General features: G+C 34.2%; 1 protein-coding gene across 1 annotated transcript; it reads left to right on the forward strand.

Annotated features, from left to right (window-relative positions):
* The first annotated feature begins 2,242 nt into the window (after positions 1 to 2,242).
* LOC102145422 (calcium-independent phospholipase A2-gamma) lies at positions 2,243 to 3,860 on the forward strand. Its single transcript, XM_045384027.2, is given in 3 exon segments — positions 2,243 to 2,959; positions 2,961 to 3,088; positions 3,126 to 3,860. Coding segments are annotated over 3 exon segments (882 nt in total). The 5' UTR covers positions 2,243 to 2,806; the 3' UTR covers positions 3,727 to 3,860.
* The last annotated feature ends 12,214 nt before the right edge of the window (positions 3,861 to 16,074 follow it).

Consider the following 16,074-nt stretch of genomic DNA (forward strand, 5'->3'; position numbering starts at 1 on the left):
ATTTTTTAATAATTTTTAAAAATGTAAATGAAATGAACTCTTCAATTAGAAGGCACATAGTTGCATAAAGGATAAAAAGAATTAATCAACTATCCGAGGTCAGTAAGAGACACACTTAAGAACCCAAACCATAAATTGATTAAATGTAAAAGAATGGAAAAGTATATTTCATACAAACAGAGCCAATGAGAGTTGAAGTGGCTACACTAATAGCAAATATAAAAAACTTTAAAGCAAAAATTCTTACAAGACAATAAATACATTATACAATGATAACGAATTCCACTAATCACAAAGATATTTTAATTATAAATATACACACAACAAAAGAGTCAAAATATATGAAGTATAATCATTAGATTGAGAGGAAAAGTACATTGTTCTAAAATAATAGCAGCATATTTCAAAATCTACTTTTAATAATGGAAAAAATATAGAAAATGTAAACAAGGAAATAGAAGACTTGAAAAAAACTATAAACATATCATACCTAAAATATATAGAGAGAGCAACCTAGCCCATATTACAAAGTAGGTTTTATTCCCAAATTCACAAAAAAATTTCATGGATAGACAATATTTTATATGTGATAAAACATGTCTCAATAGATTTTGTGTAACTGAAATCTTAAAAAGAACTTTACCTTACCACACACACACACACACACACACACACACACACACACAAATGAAATTGAAAATCAGTAACTGAAGGAAATCTGGAAAGTTCAGAAATTAAAGAAAAAACCTCTCTTAGACGCTTATTTTAAAAAATTACAAGAAAATTAGCAAACTAATTTAGATAAATTTAAAAAAACGCACAAAACTTATGAGATGAAGTAAAAACAGCACTTAAAGAAAAATATACAACCATAAATGCTATGTTAAAAATAGAGAAGAACCTCAAATCAATACCCTTACTATACACCTTAAGTAACTAGAAAAAGAAAACAAATTGAAAAACAACCGTAAGGAATAAAATAATAAAGACTATAATAGGATGAATGAAATAGAGAATATGAAAGCAATAGAGGGAATCAACAATACCAAAAGTTGTTTTTTAAAAAGATTAGCAATTAAGTTATTAAACTGTATGTAGACTGACCATGATTAAAAGAGAGAAGATTTATATTAATAACTTCAGAGGAGAGGAGCAGAGCAAGACCATAGAGGACTCTCCAGCAATCCTCACCTGAAGAAACATCAGTTTGAACAACTACCCTTTACTGAAAACTCTTCACAAGAGCTAAGGGAACTGGGTGACTGTTTTTTGTTTTGTTTTGTTTTGTTTGAGACTAAGTCTCCTCGCTCTGTAGCCCAGGCTGGAGTGCAATGGCGCGACCTCGCAATCTCGGCTCATTGCAAGCTCCGCCTCCCGGGTTCACGCCATTCTCCTGCCTCAGCCTCCCCAGCAGCTGGCACTACAGGCACACGCCCCCACGCCAGGCTAATTTTTTGTATTTTTAGTAGAGACGTGGTTTCACCCTGTTAGCCAGGATGGTCTCCATCTCCTGACCTTGTGATCTGCCTGCCTCGGCCTCCCAAAGTGCTGGGATTAAGGCGTGAGCCACCGCGCCTGGCCGGAACTGGATGACTCCTTACAGTATTCAGGTGCAGTACAGAAATATAAAAAGATGCACTGAAAGGGAGGATAAAAAGGGCAGTTTGACATTACTCACATCACCCCTCCCTCAACCTTAAGGAGCACAGTGCTGAGAGAGATACCTTCCATTTGGGGTAAGGAGAAAGAAGTGAGCACTAGACATTGCCTTAGCCTGTAACATTAGGTTAACCACAGTAAAACCTAGCACCAAGTAAGTCACCGTAAACCCAGACTCCAGGCTGGTATCTACAGTACTGAGTCACTAACGTTCTCCAGTGCCAAGCCATACCCCAAAGCCCCAGAGTTCAGGCATGCACACCAGAGTTGATGTCAATTTGACATCATCAAATTATGTTAACTCTTATTTCAAATGTGAGGAAAATGTGTCTCGAAAAAACAGGTGAGAAAAAAAAAAAAAAAAAAAAACAATTCCAGGACAAATCAGAACTTGAAGGTAAGCGGGTTGAAGAAGGGAAATTAAGTTCTTCAGATCTGGACATACTGACTGATAAGTCTGGCTCATACTCTTCTTTAGATACTGTGGAAAATCCTTCAAATCCTATTGCAATACCTGAAGTTCTTGTTTCAACTAAACAAAGTATTACTTTCTTTTTCATCCCAGTGAAATTGTATAATCTTTTGTAGGTGGAATACTGGTGGACTTGTCCCCAGTTTAAATTATGATTTAAAGAGACACTTAGAAAAATAGGAAAAGCCTACTAAAATGGAGCAGGCTATCAGCAAAGACAAAAATGCAGAGAAGAACAACCATTTATCTCTTCAAGGAGAAATTATTACTGCAAGGGTGAATATTGATAACAGAACCTGGGTGTTAGTTCAGCTATTGAGAAAAACAACTGACCTGAAGTCCTGTATTACTGGGGTTGAAGAACTGAATTTTCATCATCTAGATTATATTGAAGGAAATGAGTTTCTGTTAAAGAAATAATTATTCCACATTTATTCTGGCTGAGACAAATTAAAGGTGAAACACTTTAGGCTGCACTTAGATAATTTTTGGCTTTAAAATTTTCGTGTGTCCAGTGCAAGGGAGAGGAATCCCAATTTCACATTTGGTGATGGAGGAACAAGTTATGTGGTTGCTCTGCAGACAATATGAAAATTAGTTGAACTAACTCAGAAACCAGTTGATCAGCTCTTTCATTACATTTGTGATGTAAGCACAGGTGCCATATTAGCTTTCATGTCGGGATTTTTTCATATGCCTTTTGATGAATGCGAGAAACTTTATAAAACATTAGGATCAGATGTATTTTCACAAAATTTCATTGTTGGAAAAGTTAAAATGAGTTGAAGCCATGCATTTTATAGCAGTCAAATGTGGGGAAAAATTCTGAAAAAATAGAATGTGATTTGCACTATTGATTGCAACAGCAAGAAACCACACATGCCTTAAGGTAACTGCCGTAAGTACCATAGTAAACAGAGGATAACACAAAAATATTCTGGTGTTTTAGAAGCTAAAGTGCTTAGAAACTATAATTTGTTGTCTCTAAACATAGAAACTATGGCCATTTTGCTGGAATCAACTGTCATTTCAGAGGCTGTCAGTATAAAATGTGGCAGGCCATTAGAGCCTCATCTGCTGCTCCAGGCTACTTTGGAGAATACGCATTGGGAAATGATCTTCATCAAGGTGAAGGTTTGCTTCTGAATAACTCTTTGGCATTAGCAATGCATGAGCGTAAATATCTTTGGCCGGATATTCCATTAGAGTACACAGTATGTCTGGACACTGGACATTCGGAGAGTGATATGAAAAACACTGTGATACACACAAGCTTGAAAACCAAACTTTCTAATGTTATCAACAGTGCTACAGATATAGAAGCAGTCTGTATAATTCTTGATGGTCTGTTACCTCCTGATACCTATTTTATATTCAATCCTGTAATGTGTGAAAACATAACTCTAGATGAAAGTCAAAACGAAAAGCTGAATCAGCTGCAGTTAGAAGGGTTGAAATACATAGAAAAAAATGAAAAAAATTAAAAAGTTGCAAAAATATTAAGTCGAGAAAACATAACTCTGCACAGAATTAATGAGATATAATTGAGAACAAACAAGTATGAAGGCCTTCTATTCTTTTTAAAGTTGCGATGAGTATATGCTTATGTTCTGGTAAATGAAGGCCTGCTCAGAAGATTCACCAAAGTCAACAGGAATTGTGGGGTTCAACATGAGTTGAATTATGAATTCTAGAGAATCCTGAAGAAGACTGTGCTTTCACTAGTTTGCACAGCATAGAAAATATGCTTGATTATATAATTCATATGAGAGTTAGATGTTTAAGATGTTAATAAGTAAGTTTTAGGAGTCTCATTGTGATCGTGGTATTAGTAGATGTTGGTGTTATTTTGTTTGATTTTGGGAAATGTATTAATATATGTGTTAAACAAGGAGCTAAAAACAATTACACTTTGTATTTTTGCTTTTGTCATCATAATCATGTTGAATTTATGTAATCATTGATTTTATTTCATGTGGAATAGCTAATTGCTTCTTAAAATTATATTATTTAATGTTTTCATTAGCTACACTCTACAATTCACATACTACTTTTTATTTTAAAATTACTTAAATAGATCCAAAAAGTAGAAGTTTTATTTAAAATGTTTTTATGCTTGAAATATGAGAACCAGGTACAGTTTTCTATTCAAAATTTTCTTATTTTAATATTGTTTGGCTAACAAAGATAGATAAAGTTTCACTCAAACACTTTTTCTCCTTACAATTTCAAGATAATGTACATTAACTTTTCTACGTCTAACCCTAGGTTATCCTTCCCTGTTATAAAGTTGATTGCTTAAATTTACTGAGAAAATATTCCCATCATTAACAAAAATAAAATATTGAAATAAAAAAAGATGGAGGTTCAACATCTTTAGTCATTATGGAAGTGCATATCAAAGTCATATGCCACTTCACACCCACCATATTTGTCATAATAAAAAAAAAAAACAGGAAATAAGAATTGTTGATAAGAATGTGGAGGTATTGGAACACCTGTACCTTGCTAATGAGAATGCAAAATGGTGGTGCTACAACAGAAAACACACTGGCTCTTTGATAAAATGTAAACATAAAATTTCCTTACAAGTCAATGTGAGTACTTCTTAATTGTATACTTGAGATAACTTAAAGCATATGTTTTTAAAATAACTTTTGCCCAGATGTTCATAGCACCATTTTTTACAGTAGCTGAAAAATGGAAACAAACTAAATGGCCATCACCTACTAAATAAAATGTGGCATAGCCATACAATGGAATATTGTAAATCTGTGAAAATGAATGAACAAACTACATAAGAGATTAACCTCAAAAACATTACACTAAGTGAAAGAAGCCAGATACAAAAGGCCACATATTGTATGATTCTATTTTTGTGAAGTGCCCAGAATAGGCAATTTTATATAGAAAGAAAGCAGAGTAGTGGTTTCCAGGGGCTGAGTGAGGGAAAATGGGGAGTAACAACTTAATGTGTACAGAGTTTCTTTTTAGGATGATGAAAATGTTCTAGAATCAGTGGTAATGGTAATAAAACATTGTGAATATACTAAAAGCCACTGAATTGTACCCTTCAAGGTGGTTAAAATGGTCAATTTTGTGTTACGTGAACATTATTTCTCTAATAAAATAGATTTTCAGCAACAAAGGGCCATTAGAATGGAAGCATACTCTCAAGAGTTATTAGTTATCAACTCCCAACATGCAAAATATTTTAGGTAGCATTTTTGTATAGAAGAAAGTATATTAAGACATATTAAGCATTGAGTGTCATTATTATTGATGTATAATGGATTCCCATCCAACGTTATGGTGTGATTTTAAAATAAGAGCCAGGAAATCAAAAGTATTTTCTCTGGGGCTTAATCTTTGATCAGATAGTTGAAAAACTTATGGCTTCCAGATCTGTGTGGGACAGACACTTTTACTCATTATACAATGCTCTAAGGCCACCAAAAGAGTCTGGATTATCTACATTGACTATTCACATTTCCTTAGATATATTTATTTGAATGATGACTTCTACAAAGTAGAGAAGTCTGTCGTTATGAGAGGTGAAGCCAGCTGGGCTTCTGGGTTGGATGGGGACTTGGAGAACTTTTCTGTCTAGCTAAAGGATTGTAAATGCACCAATCAGCACTCTGTAAAAATGCACCAATCAGTGCTCTGTGTCTAGCTAAAGGATTGTAAACACACCAATCAGCACTCTGTTAAATAGACCAATCAGCAGGATGTGGGCAGGGCCTTCCATGCTGTGGAAGCTTTGTTCTTCTGCTCTTCACAATAAATCTTGCTGCTGCTCACTCTTTGGGTCTGCACCACCTTTAAGAGCTGCAACACTCACTGCAAAGGTCTGCGGCTTCACTCCTGAAGTCAGCAAGACCACGAACCCACGGGAAGGAAGAAACTCCAGACACATCTGAGCATCTGAAGGTACAAACTCCAGACACACCATCTTTAAGAACTGTAATACTCACAGCGAGAGTCCACAGCTTCATTCTTGAAGTCAGTGAGACCAAGAACCCAACAGAAGGAACCAATTCTTGACACAGTTAGATTAAGTTTATTTTGTTTTTAAGAGGAATCAGGCCTTTGATGATGCCAAGAGATGAAGGGAAAGGGAGAACTATCCTTGCTTCAATAAAACAACTCTACTTTATTAAAGGAAATTATTTTATTTTTTGTTGACAAAGAATAATTGTGTGTGTGTGTATGTGTGTGTATAATGGTTGCAATGTAGTTTTTTAATACATGTATACATTGTAGAATGATTAAATCAGGCTGATTATGATATACATCACCTCAAATATCATTTCTTTTTGGTGAGAATATTTAACATTTTCTCTGTTAGCTGTTTTAAATTACACAATACATTTTAGTTAACATAACTGCAGTATCATACACAATAGCTAAGATTTGGAAACTCTGAAATGTCCATCAACAGATGAATGATTTTTTTAAAGGTGATATATATTCACAATGAAATACTATTTTGGTCTTGAAAATAAAGCAACGGGTAATTCTGTCATTTGAGACAACATAGATGAATTTAGAAGATATTATGTCAAGGGAAGTAAGTCGGACACCATATCATCTCATTCATATGTGGGGTCTAGAAAATCTCCTAGTAAACGGGAGTTGTTGGTGAAAGAATAAAAGGTTCGATTAGAAGTAATTCATTCTGGCAATCTGTTGCACAGCATGGTGAATTCTGCTCTTAGCTATTTTATAAATTGGTGCTCTGCAAAATCTTTTATTTGAAAACAGGATTTGACTGCTAAAAAAAGGAGCAATTGAATATCATTGCCCATAAAATTCAGTTAGCAAGTTGTTCTACTAAGGAATTTTAAAATTCCTTTCATCTTTGGTTTTCTATGTGACTATTGTGACTTTTAATTCTGGAGCTTCTGTTATCAAGATAATCCTGCTCAAAAGTACAATTACAAGCCTTGCAAAAATTTTCATTTAACAATCATTATAGTTTACACTATTGAGAAAATGTTGTTTTCAGAGATTTGCAATAAGTATTAACTTTAATCTTCGTAGTAACGCTGTGAAACAGCCACTGTTTTCATGTCAATTTTACAGAAGAGAAAAAGTGAAGAAAGAGATTTTAAAAAATTTCGCAATGCAGCAGTAAACAGAGCTGGGATTTGAACTCTAAGGTTGCTTCACAGCTTTGCCATGCCATCTTTTCATATTAATGAAGCTACCTTTCCCTATTAATGAAACTGTGTTAGTGCTGTTCATTTTTTAGGTTTTGAACTACTAGAGAAGGGAATTATCTGTGCTGTCTTATAGACTATTTTTGTGACATCAGGGAGGCATTTTGAGATGGCTGGCTAATCTCTGGGGATGACACCTTGAACAGAACTTACTCTTACTGTGATTTTGTCTTTTATTTATTCTAATAAAGGCAACCATTAACATGCAAGCCAGAGAATACTGCTTATATAACCAATTAACTGACTAGGAGATGAACCCAGAACTGTGATGCTGCCAACTCTATGACCTAATAAAACTTGACAGCTAACCCTAGAGACCCATAATGGCGGCATTTCCAGGACTAAGACAATGACTGTTGATTAATACATCTTGTTGAAATTTTTTTTTCTGGGATATAATTAACCAATGTGTGTTTAAGCAACTCTTCTGGTAATATGTGAATCCCATCTCTCAAATACCTGCAAACAACTGTGTTTATTTATAAAACTCATGATCATGCATTTATGTCTATAATCAAAATATTGTACTAGTCAAACATTGATCCAGAGTGTGATTGTGCTGCATGTCCTCCAGTAACCTCTTTAATGATGACAAGCTAGATAAAATGTAGAATGCATGTGAGGCAAGTTCAAATTTCTTAAGATTTGGCAATAAAGCATAAAGTCCAGTAGATGTCTATTGATATCATTGGGGCTGCTTAAATAATTTCTCGAATAGATAATTGGCATAATACATTTTAATGAAAAATACGGAAAGGACAACGAAAAACTACTTTTGCAATGACTGAATATATTTCCATCATTAAATAACTATAGATTTGTATCCATTTAGTAAGATCAGCAGTTATACCATTAAAAATATTCCATAATAAAGCAGTCTATATTCTTTCAACATTTTTAAAAGGATGTTATAGGTTTAGATAACTTGAAGATATTATGAAACTGATTCTGAAAATATTTCAAATTTTGCAAAATAGGACTCATGAGAACAGAGAGGAAAACTAAGCTTATTTTTTTTTCTGAAATAGAGACGACTAAAGAAAAACACGATAATGGATTTCAAGTGCATGGAAGTCTGAAAACTTAGAAAAAAGAAAAGGGCTAAAACTATACAATTATGAATTTCCTAGACTAATCAATCTTTGAGACACTGGAAGTGTTAGTGATATGAAGTCAATTTTTTTAAAGGAGGAATGAAGCACTGTGAAAAAATAAAGTAAAAACTTAAATATTGAAAAATACAATATAACTGTCACAGATAGAAGGACTTAACTAAAGTATAAAGCCATTTAAGAATATAAGTGTCTCTTCCAGTGATACGTTGACATTTTAAATCCATGATATTCAGACATGTAGAGAAATTTACCTTGAAGATTTAAGGAATCTTAGTACTGAGATTTCTGAGAACAAGAGAGTGCGAACTATTATCCAGAGTGCTATGTAAAAGGAAAATATATAGAGAAAACACAATTGTGATTTATTCCACTTCGAAGGTACTCACATAAGCAGATGATGATCTCATTGAGACAAGAGAATTTACCACCATTTGTCATTTTATATTCCTATGCAATAAGATGCTAGGATTGACTGTGAAGATAGTGTTTTCACATTTAATGTTTTTCTTACAATTTATAATACATCCTGACATTCTAAAACTCAAAGGAATCCTTAATTTAATGATTTAATTCCTAAATCAATTCCTAAGAAGAAAATGCTAGTAGGGCATTTTAATTTTAAAAATATACCAGATATTTCACACACATTGTGCATGTGTGGCCTGTGTGAATGCTTGCCCGTGCTCGTAGGAGATTGCTAGGGTTTGAAAACAAATACAATTTTTGTCTCAATAAAGAAATTGTGTATCTATTAGATTTATTATGGTTGTAAAAAACTAAACCCAAGAGAACAGAACTTATAAGTGCTACTTCCTACTGTTAAGTTAATGTTTTATGACATAATTATGCAACTTTTTCACTCCCATTGGAGAATTGTCCTCTATTCTCTCTTCTTGAAAAATAGCCTGAAACAATATACTCTGATAACCGTTCTAGCTGAAAATCATATTTGCACCCCATGGAGAAATATAGTCCAATTTAAATTAGTATTTCTAGTAAATATACAAAAACACTTTCCAAAACATCTTTCAGGAAAGCTGCATCACCAAATGATGTATTTTCTAAGTAATGCAGAACAATTTGTATTCAAGTCATTTTGCCATTTCATTAAACTTTACAGCATATGGCATTTTCTTCAAAAGTAATGGGACAAAAGAAAAGAGACACATTAGGAAAAGAATAGTAACCACTTTCCTTTCTATTATAGATTTGTGCTTTGGATTTTTTTGACAATAAAACAGTTTTGTTTTGTTTTTTACTCCATAAAGAAAAATATATGGATGTACATTTTAGATAATATGGTGAATCTGCATGCAATGTCTGTTTGTTTCCTTTTCAATGTAGAACAAATGTTGAAACAAAAAATATTTTGTAAGTTTATTACTGAAAATGAAAAGTCAGTGAGAATTTTAAAAAAACTATCAATCTCCTATTGTGTGCAAACCACTTCTACTTCACCATTAGTTAAAAAGGTCCCTGATCTCATATAGCTTATGTTCCATGGAACAGGAAACCGAGTGGGTAGAAGAGGATACAATTCTATTGCTGAGACTTTCTACTGCATTTTTCATTTCTCTAAGTGTGTCCCTGATTTCCAGAAGTTGTGATTGTTTTTTATCTATCCTCTGTATTTCACTGAAGAATTTTCCTTTTATAACCTGTATCATGTTTTTGATTTATTTTAGTTGGATTTCACCTTTCTCTGGTGCCTTCTTGATTAGCTTAATAATTGACCATCTGAATTATTTTTCTGGCGATTCAGACATTTCATCTTGGTTTGGATCCATTGCAAGTGAGCTTGTATAATCTTTTGGGAGTTTTTAAAAACGTCGTTTTGTCAAATTACCAGAATTGTTTCTTTGGTTTCTTCTTATATGGGTAGACTATGTCAGAGGGAAGATCTTGGATTCAAGGGCTGCTGTTCAGATTATTTATGAAGTAAAGCTCCCTTGATGTGGTGTTCTTCCCTTTCCCCTAGGAATGGAGCTTCCTGAGAGTCGAACTGCAGTGATTGTTTTTGCTCTTCTGGATCTAGCCACCCAATGGAGCTACCGAGCTCTAGGCTGGTACTGGGGAGTGTCTGCAAAGAGTCCTGTGATGTAAAGCATCTTCAGATCTTGAAGCCATGAATACCAGCAACTGCTCTCGTGGAGGTAGCGGAGGAGTGTGGTGGACTCTGTGAGAGTCTTTGGTTGTCTTTCTGTCGGTTTTGTGTTGGTTGGCCTTCAACCAGGAGTTGGCACTTTCAAGAGTGCATCAGCTGAGGTCTTACAGGGAGGATGCAAATTTGTCCTAGGGACACAGGGTCATGTACTCAGGTTTTCCAGGTGATGGGCAGGGCCATAGAGCTCCCAAGAGATTATAACCTTTGTCTTTGGCCACCAGAGTGGGTAGAGAAAAACTACCAGGTTGGGGAAGGATAGGCATGTCTGAGCTCAGCCTCTCCTCTGGCGGGGCTTACTGTGGCTGCTGTGGGGATGGGAGTGTGGTTGTCAGTCCACGGAGTTATATTCCCAAAGGGATTATGGCTGTCTCTGCTAAGTCATACAGATTGCCAGGGAAGTGGGGGAAATCTGGCAGTCCCAGGCCTCACCCTGATCCCATGCAGCCTACAAGTCCTAAAGGCCAGTCTCACTCCCACCTTGCCTCCCCACACCAAATAGCACTTAGTGTATTTCCAGGGTTGTGAACTTACCCCAGACCACGAGCTTTCCCATTGAGAAAGCAAGCCGGCTCTTTTTCTGCGACTCAGGGAGCCTGTAGGGTTGATCCAGTTCCTTCAAAGGGTCTGAGGTTTCACTCAGATTTCCTGGTTGTTATTCCCCTGGTAGTTCCTTGAGCAAAGATTCACGAAGTGAGTCTCCACAAGCTTCTCTGTCCATCTGAACAGGAGCTGCAAGCTAGTCCTGCCTCCTATCTGCCATCTTAATCTTATTATTCTATTCTGAGATGAAGAGCTGTGTCTCTTTTTTCTTTAACTATTAAATCCTTTGTAACTGGAATTTTGCCTGATATTAAACAAATATTTGTTGAATCGAATGAATGAATGAATGAACACAAACAAATGAACCACTAATAAATTGGGAATGATATCAGTGGATATTTCTCATAATTCTATTATTCCAAAGGAAACTGACTAGTAAAGGTAAATGTTACCTCTACTCTATTATAATATGATACTTACTCTTTATATACTGAAGAAAGAATTGGTGTTGATAACTGACTTTCTTAAAGAAATATCAAAGTATATAATCCCTGTTAATAAAGCTTATATTACAGAAGTGAGCATCCTTGTTAGGAGAATTAAATACAGACTGGACATATGTTAGAACCTGCATGTATCTTGATCAATCCACAATCAAATTGGCTGGGAAAACTAATTATGAACCTAAAAGCAATAAGGTCTATAAAATAAAAAATTAAAGTACTTAATAGACATTTAGAACATTTTATATTAAAATACTCTGAAAGTTAATTAAATTTATTCTTTTATTTTTTACAGTTAAGGAAAGCAGCCAAGAGAGTAAGTTGACTTATTTAAGTTTGCATACCTATTTTTCCAACAGAATTGGGACTAGAACATTAATTTCTTAGACAGTGATTTTTATTTAATCACAAAAACTCATCGTGTCAATTGGATTTTAAAATAGTATTGAAATAATAAGATTCTTACTTTAATATATCTTTTAAAAATCTTTTAATTAATTTAAGACTCAATATAAGTGCCTTCTTATTTTCCTCCTCTTTGTCCTCCTCCTCCCGGCAAGAATAACTTGTTTTGTAACTGACTGGCCTCGATTTCAGTAAACTGTTGCATAAATATTTTAAGTATATTTCCAAGTATCCAGAGTTAAATGAATGTATAACTGCCTTATAATATAATAATTCAAATACAATATATTAAAATTAAAACATTGTTATAAACCTTCAACTACAGCTCTCTCTATTTATATAACACATTTATAATGTTATTATGTTTACCTCCTTGAAAATCTACCTCTTGTCTCCTTATAAAATTTTAGTGTGTCATTTGTTAACACCTCTCACTTACAGTGTAACCTCTTTCTGGATACAGAGTTAATTGCATTTTTTTTGGATTAACTTTGCAGTTAGCTTAATTGGTTCTGCTTTAATTTGAAGTGACACAGTTTGGATTCTGCTAACAATTTAAAGCTTTTTTTCAAAGGTTTAAAAGGTAGATATAAAAAAATGCTCTTATCCAAACTTGGCATTCAATGACTTGGTATTATATTTAAAATCTTGGCTGTCAGTAACGAAATTGAAAAGTCACTTCATAACTCCAAAAATGTGACAGTATAATGTGAAATAACAGAGTTAAAAAATAATTTTCTCTCTCTCTCTCCCTTTTGCTCTCTGTTAACAAATGCGTAACATAGAAATAAAGTATAGGAAAAGTTAACTTATTTCTTATTTCCTTTGCTTTATATGTTTCATGTGCCATTTCATAATCTATGATACCAGATTACCCTGCATGTAGATATAGATGATCTTGTAAGCCTGCATGAAGATATGAATTAATATTGTGCAATGTTTTAACAGTGTTGCAACCTCAAATCATCTTTCTCAAATCCCATTTCTTTATCTTTTTCTCAGTGGCAATTGAGTCTGTGCTACTTGACTTTCTCAACTCCCATTTCTGCTCCTTCACCTTTGTAGTACACAGTAGTGAATTTGGATGATGTAAGAGTCCACTTTCTAAACTGGTGAGAAATCTGCTCAAAAATACATTTCGTATTTTCAACAATCTTGTGGATTATAAGTCTGAACTGTGTAGAATTATTCAAACAGAAGTAAGGGAAGGCACAAAAAGTTTCTATGTGAAAATAAAAAAAAAAACTTGTCAAGCATTAGTATTATTTTTAAAGCATACATAAACATGGAAATAATACTGGAAAAGAGTCACCCAATCTTTTCATCAGCTCTCTGACACTGAGAGTCTTAAAGAAAAGAAGAGATAATCAGTTGTCCAGTATATCTACATTTGTCATCTTCAAGTGATGCAATTTGGTGAGATGGTTTTTTAATATTCTTCCCATCTTTTGTAGTCTAAAAAGCAATATGTCTGTGAGACAATGCAGAGTGACATGACATGACAACATGGGTATTAGCCTGGATTCTTTAGGAACATCATCCCTCTGTATTCAAAATTACTTTATATATACATAGAGATTGGATAATGTTCTCTTCCAAGCTGCTGGATCAATTTCATAATTACCTGAAAAAATGTAATGACAGTTGCTCCATCAAGCAACAGACATTTTATGAATTCAACTTTTATTAGTCCTTTTATTCATTTATTCACCTATTCAAAATTTACTGTGCTCCTATGATATCTATAGCATAATATAATAATTGTTTCAGGAATATAAAATAGGTGGCACAATTCCATTTTAGATACAATAGAAAACTAATTGGACTTCTGTCTTCCTTTTCCAACCCCAGCACATGAAAGATATGGGCACTGATGGTTCTCAGAAATCCAGTCAGTAGTAAATACACAAATATTGAAGAATCCTTGGAAAATCCCAGAAAGAAGGATAAGAATCCCTGTTTACAAGGAATTATAAACTGGAACAGGAAAGGGACAGTAGCCACAGTAAGGACAGGTTGACAGGAACTTCCCAATACATACATTTACTTAAAAGTATAATTTCTACAACGACTTTGGGTCAGGTGCTCTTCTAAGTGCTGAGGATATAGCAATGAACAAAACAAGAATCCTTGCCCCAGTGGAGTGTATATTCTTGTATAAGGGGTCAAACAATATTCTAAGTAAGTAAAATATAATCATGTCAGTTGATGATAAGTAATATAGAAAAAAGAAAGTGGGAAAGGAGACAGGGAATTGCAGAGAATGCATGAAAATTTAAATAAAGTGGTCAGGGATGAACTTAGGGTGGAGACGATACTTGAATACAGACAAAGTGGTGAGGGGAAGTACCATAAATATTTTTGAGAGAAGAGCATTCTAGTCTAAACGAATATATTAAGGCGGCAGTTAGTCTAGCATGCGTTCAAGATATAGCAAGGTGGCCTATGTGACTATTACAGAGTGAGTGAGCATAAGAATAATGGTACAAGATATCAGAAAGAAAATGATGAGTGGGACAGATTATGTATAGCTTTGTAGGCCAGTATGAAGACTTTGGCCTTTACTCTGAGTGATACAGGTCGCCATTGGAGGACTGTGATGAGAGAGTAAAATTGCATGACAATTTTAAGCAGGATACTTTAGCTGGTGTGTAAAATACAGACTGAAGAAAGTAAAGTAGAAAACTGGGAAAATGTAAGGAAGCAATTGGAATAATTTAGGTGACCAGTACTAGTTCTGTGGCCCAGGACAGAGCTTCTAAACCTTGGAATTATTGACATTTGGGGCAGGTAACTCTGCGTTGTGTATGTCTTGAGGTGATCAAGTGCTCTGTGCATTGTAGGATATTTAGCAGAACCTCTGGCCCCCACCCACCAGAGGCCAGTAGCAACCCTGCCCCTAGTTGTGGCAACTGAAAATGTCTCCCAACATTTCCAAATGTCCTCTGGGGGGAAAAATCACCTTCAGTAGTCAGAACTGCTGGCCCAGGACAATAGCAGCATAGGCAGTAATAACTTACTACATTATAAATTATTTTAAAAGTACAGGCAACATGATTCGCTGACAGATTTTATATGAAGCAAAATAAAAAGAGGTAAATCAAAACGTATATTTTTTTTCTTAATAACTGAGGGAACAGAGACTGTCATAAACCGAAATGGGGAAACCTGCAAAGTGCAGGTTTGGGAGAATAACAAGGGTGAAGTTGTAGTTATGGTAATTTTGAAATGCCTATTAGACATCAAGTAAAAATAGTGCTCCTTTCTTTTGTTCATTTTAACTACATCTCTGTCTTCACCCAGAAGCTTATGTATTTCGTGTAACATGTTTCCAAGAAGACATAGCACAGTCTATGTGATCTGAGCAAAATGAAGTAAAGGAAAAACCAACAAAAGAAAAATAGCCTCCCAGACCACATAAATCTCAATATTAAAACTACATATACCATTAGATAACTCCATAGTTTATGAGAAAATTTTCATGTAAATTACTCAATATGACTAACTGACCAAGTGTTGCATGTTCAAATTTGTGGTATTCGGCTAAAACAGTACTTCAGAGGGAATTTAGAGCTTTGAATACACATATAAGAAAAATGAAAAAGATTGAAAATAAATGAACTATGTATTCAATTCAAGAAGCTAGAAAAAGAGCAGCAGAGTAAACTCAAAGAAATAAGAAATAATAATAGAGGACAATGATATATTCAGAGTGATTGACAAAACCAAGAACTGATTATTTTAAAACAATGGTAAAAAGGATAGGTAACAAGATTAATAAAGAAAAACAAAAGCAGAGAGAACAAATACAGATTTAAATACGTATAGTGACTAGGGTCAAAGTAGAGATAACAATGTAAAATAATAGTGTAACATTATGAAAATATTTTTTAAAAAATAAATGAAGGTAATGTATTTCTGGAAAAATGTCAAGTGCCAAATAAATACACAATGAAATGGCAAGGTAGAAATATACAAAAATTTATTACAT

Source organism: Macaca fascicularis, chromosome X, assembly GCF_037993035.2.
Source record: "Macaca fascicularis isolate 582-1 chromosome X, T2T-MFA8v1.1".
NCBI lineage: Eukaryota > Metazoa > Chordata > Mammalia > Primates > Cercopithecidae > Macaca > Macaca fascicularis.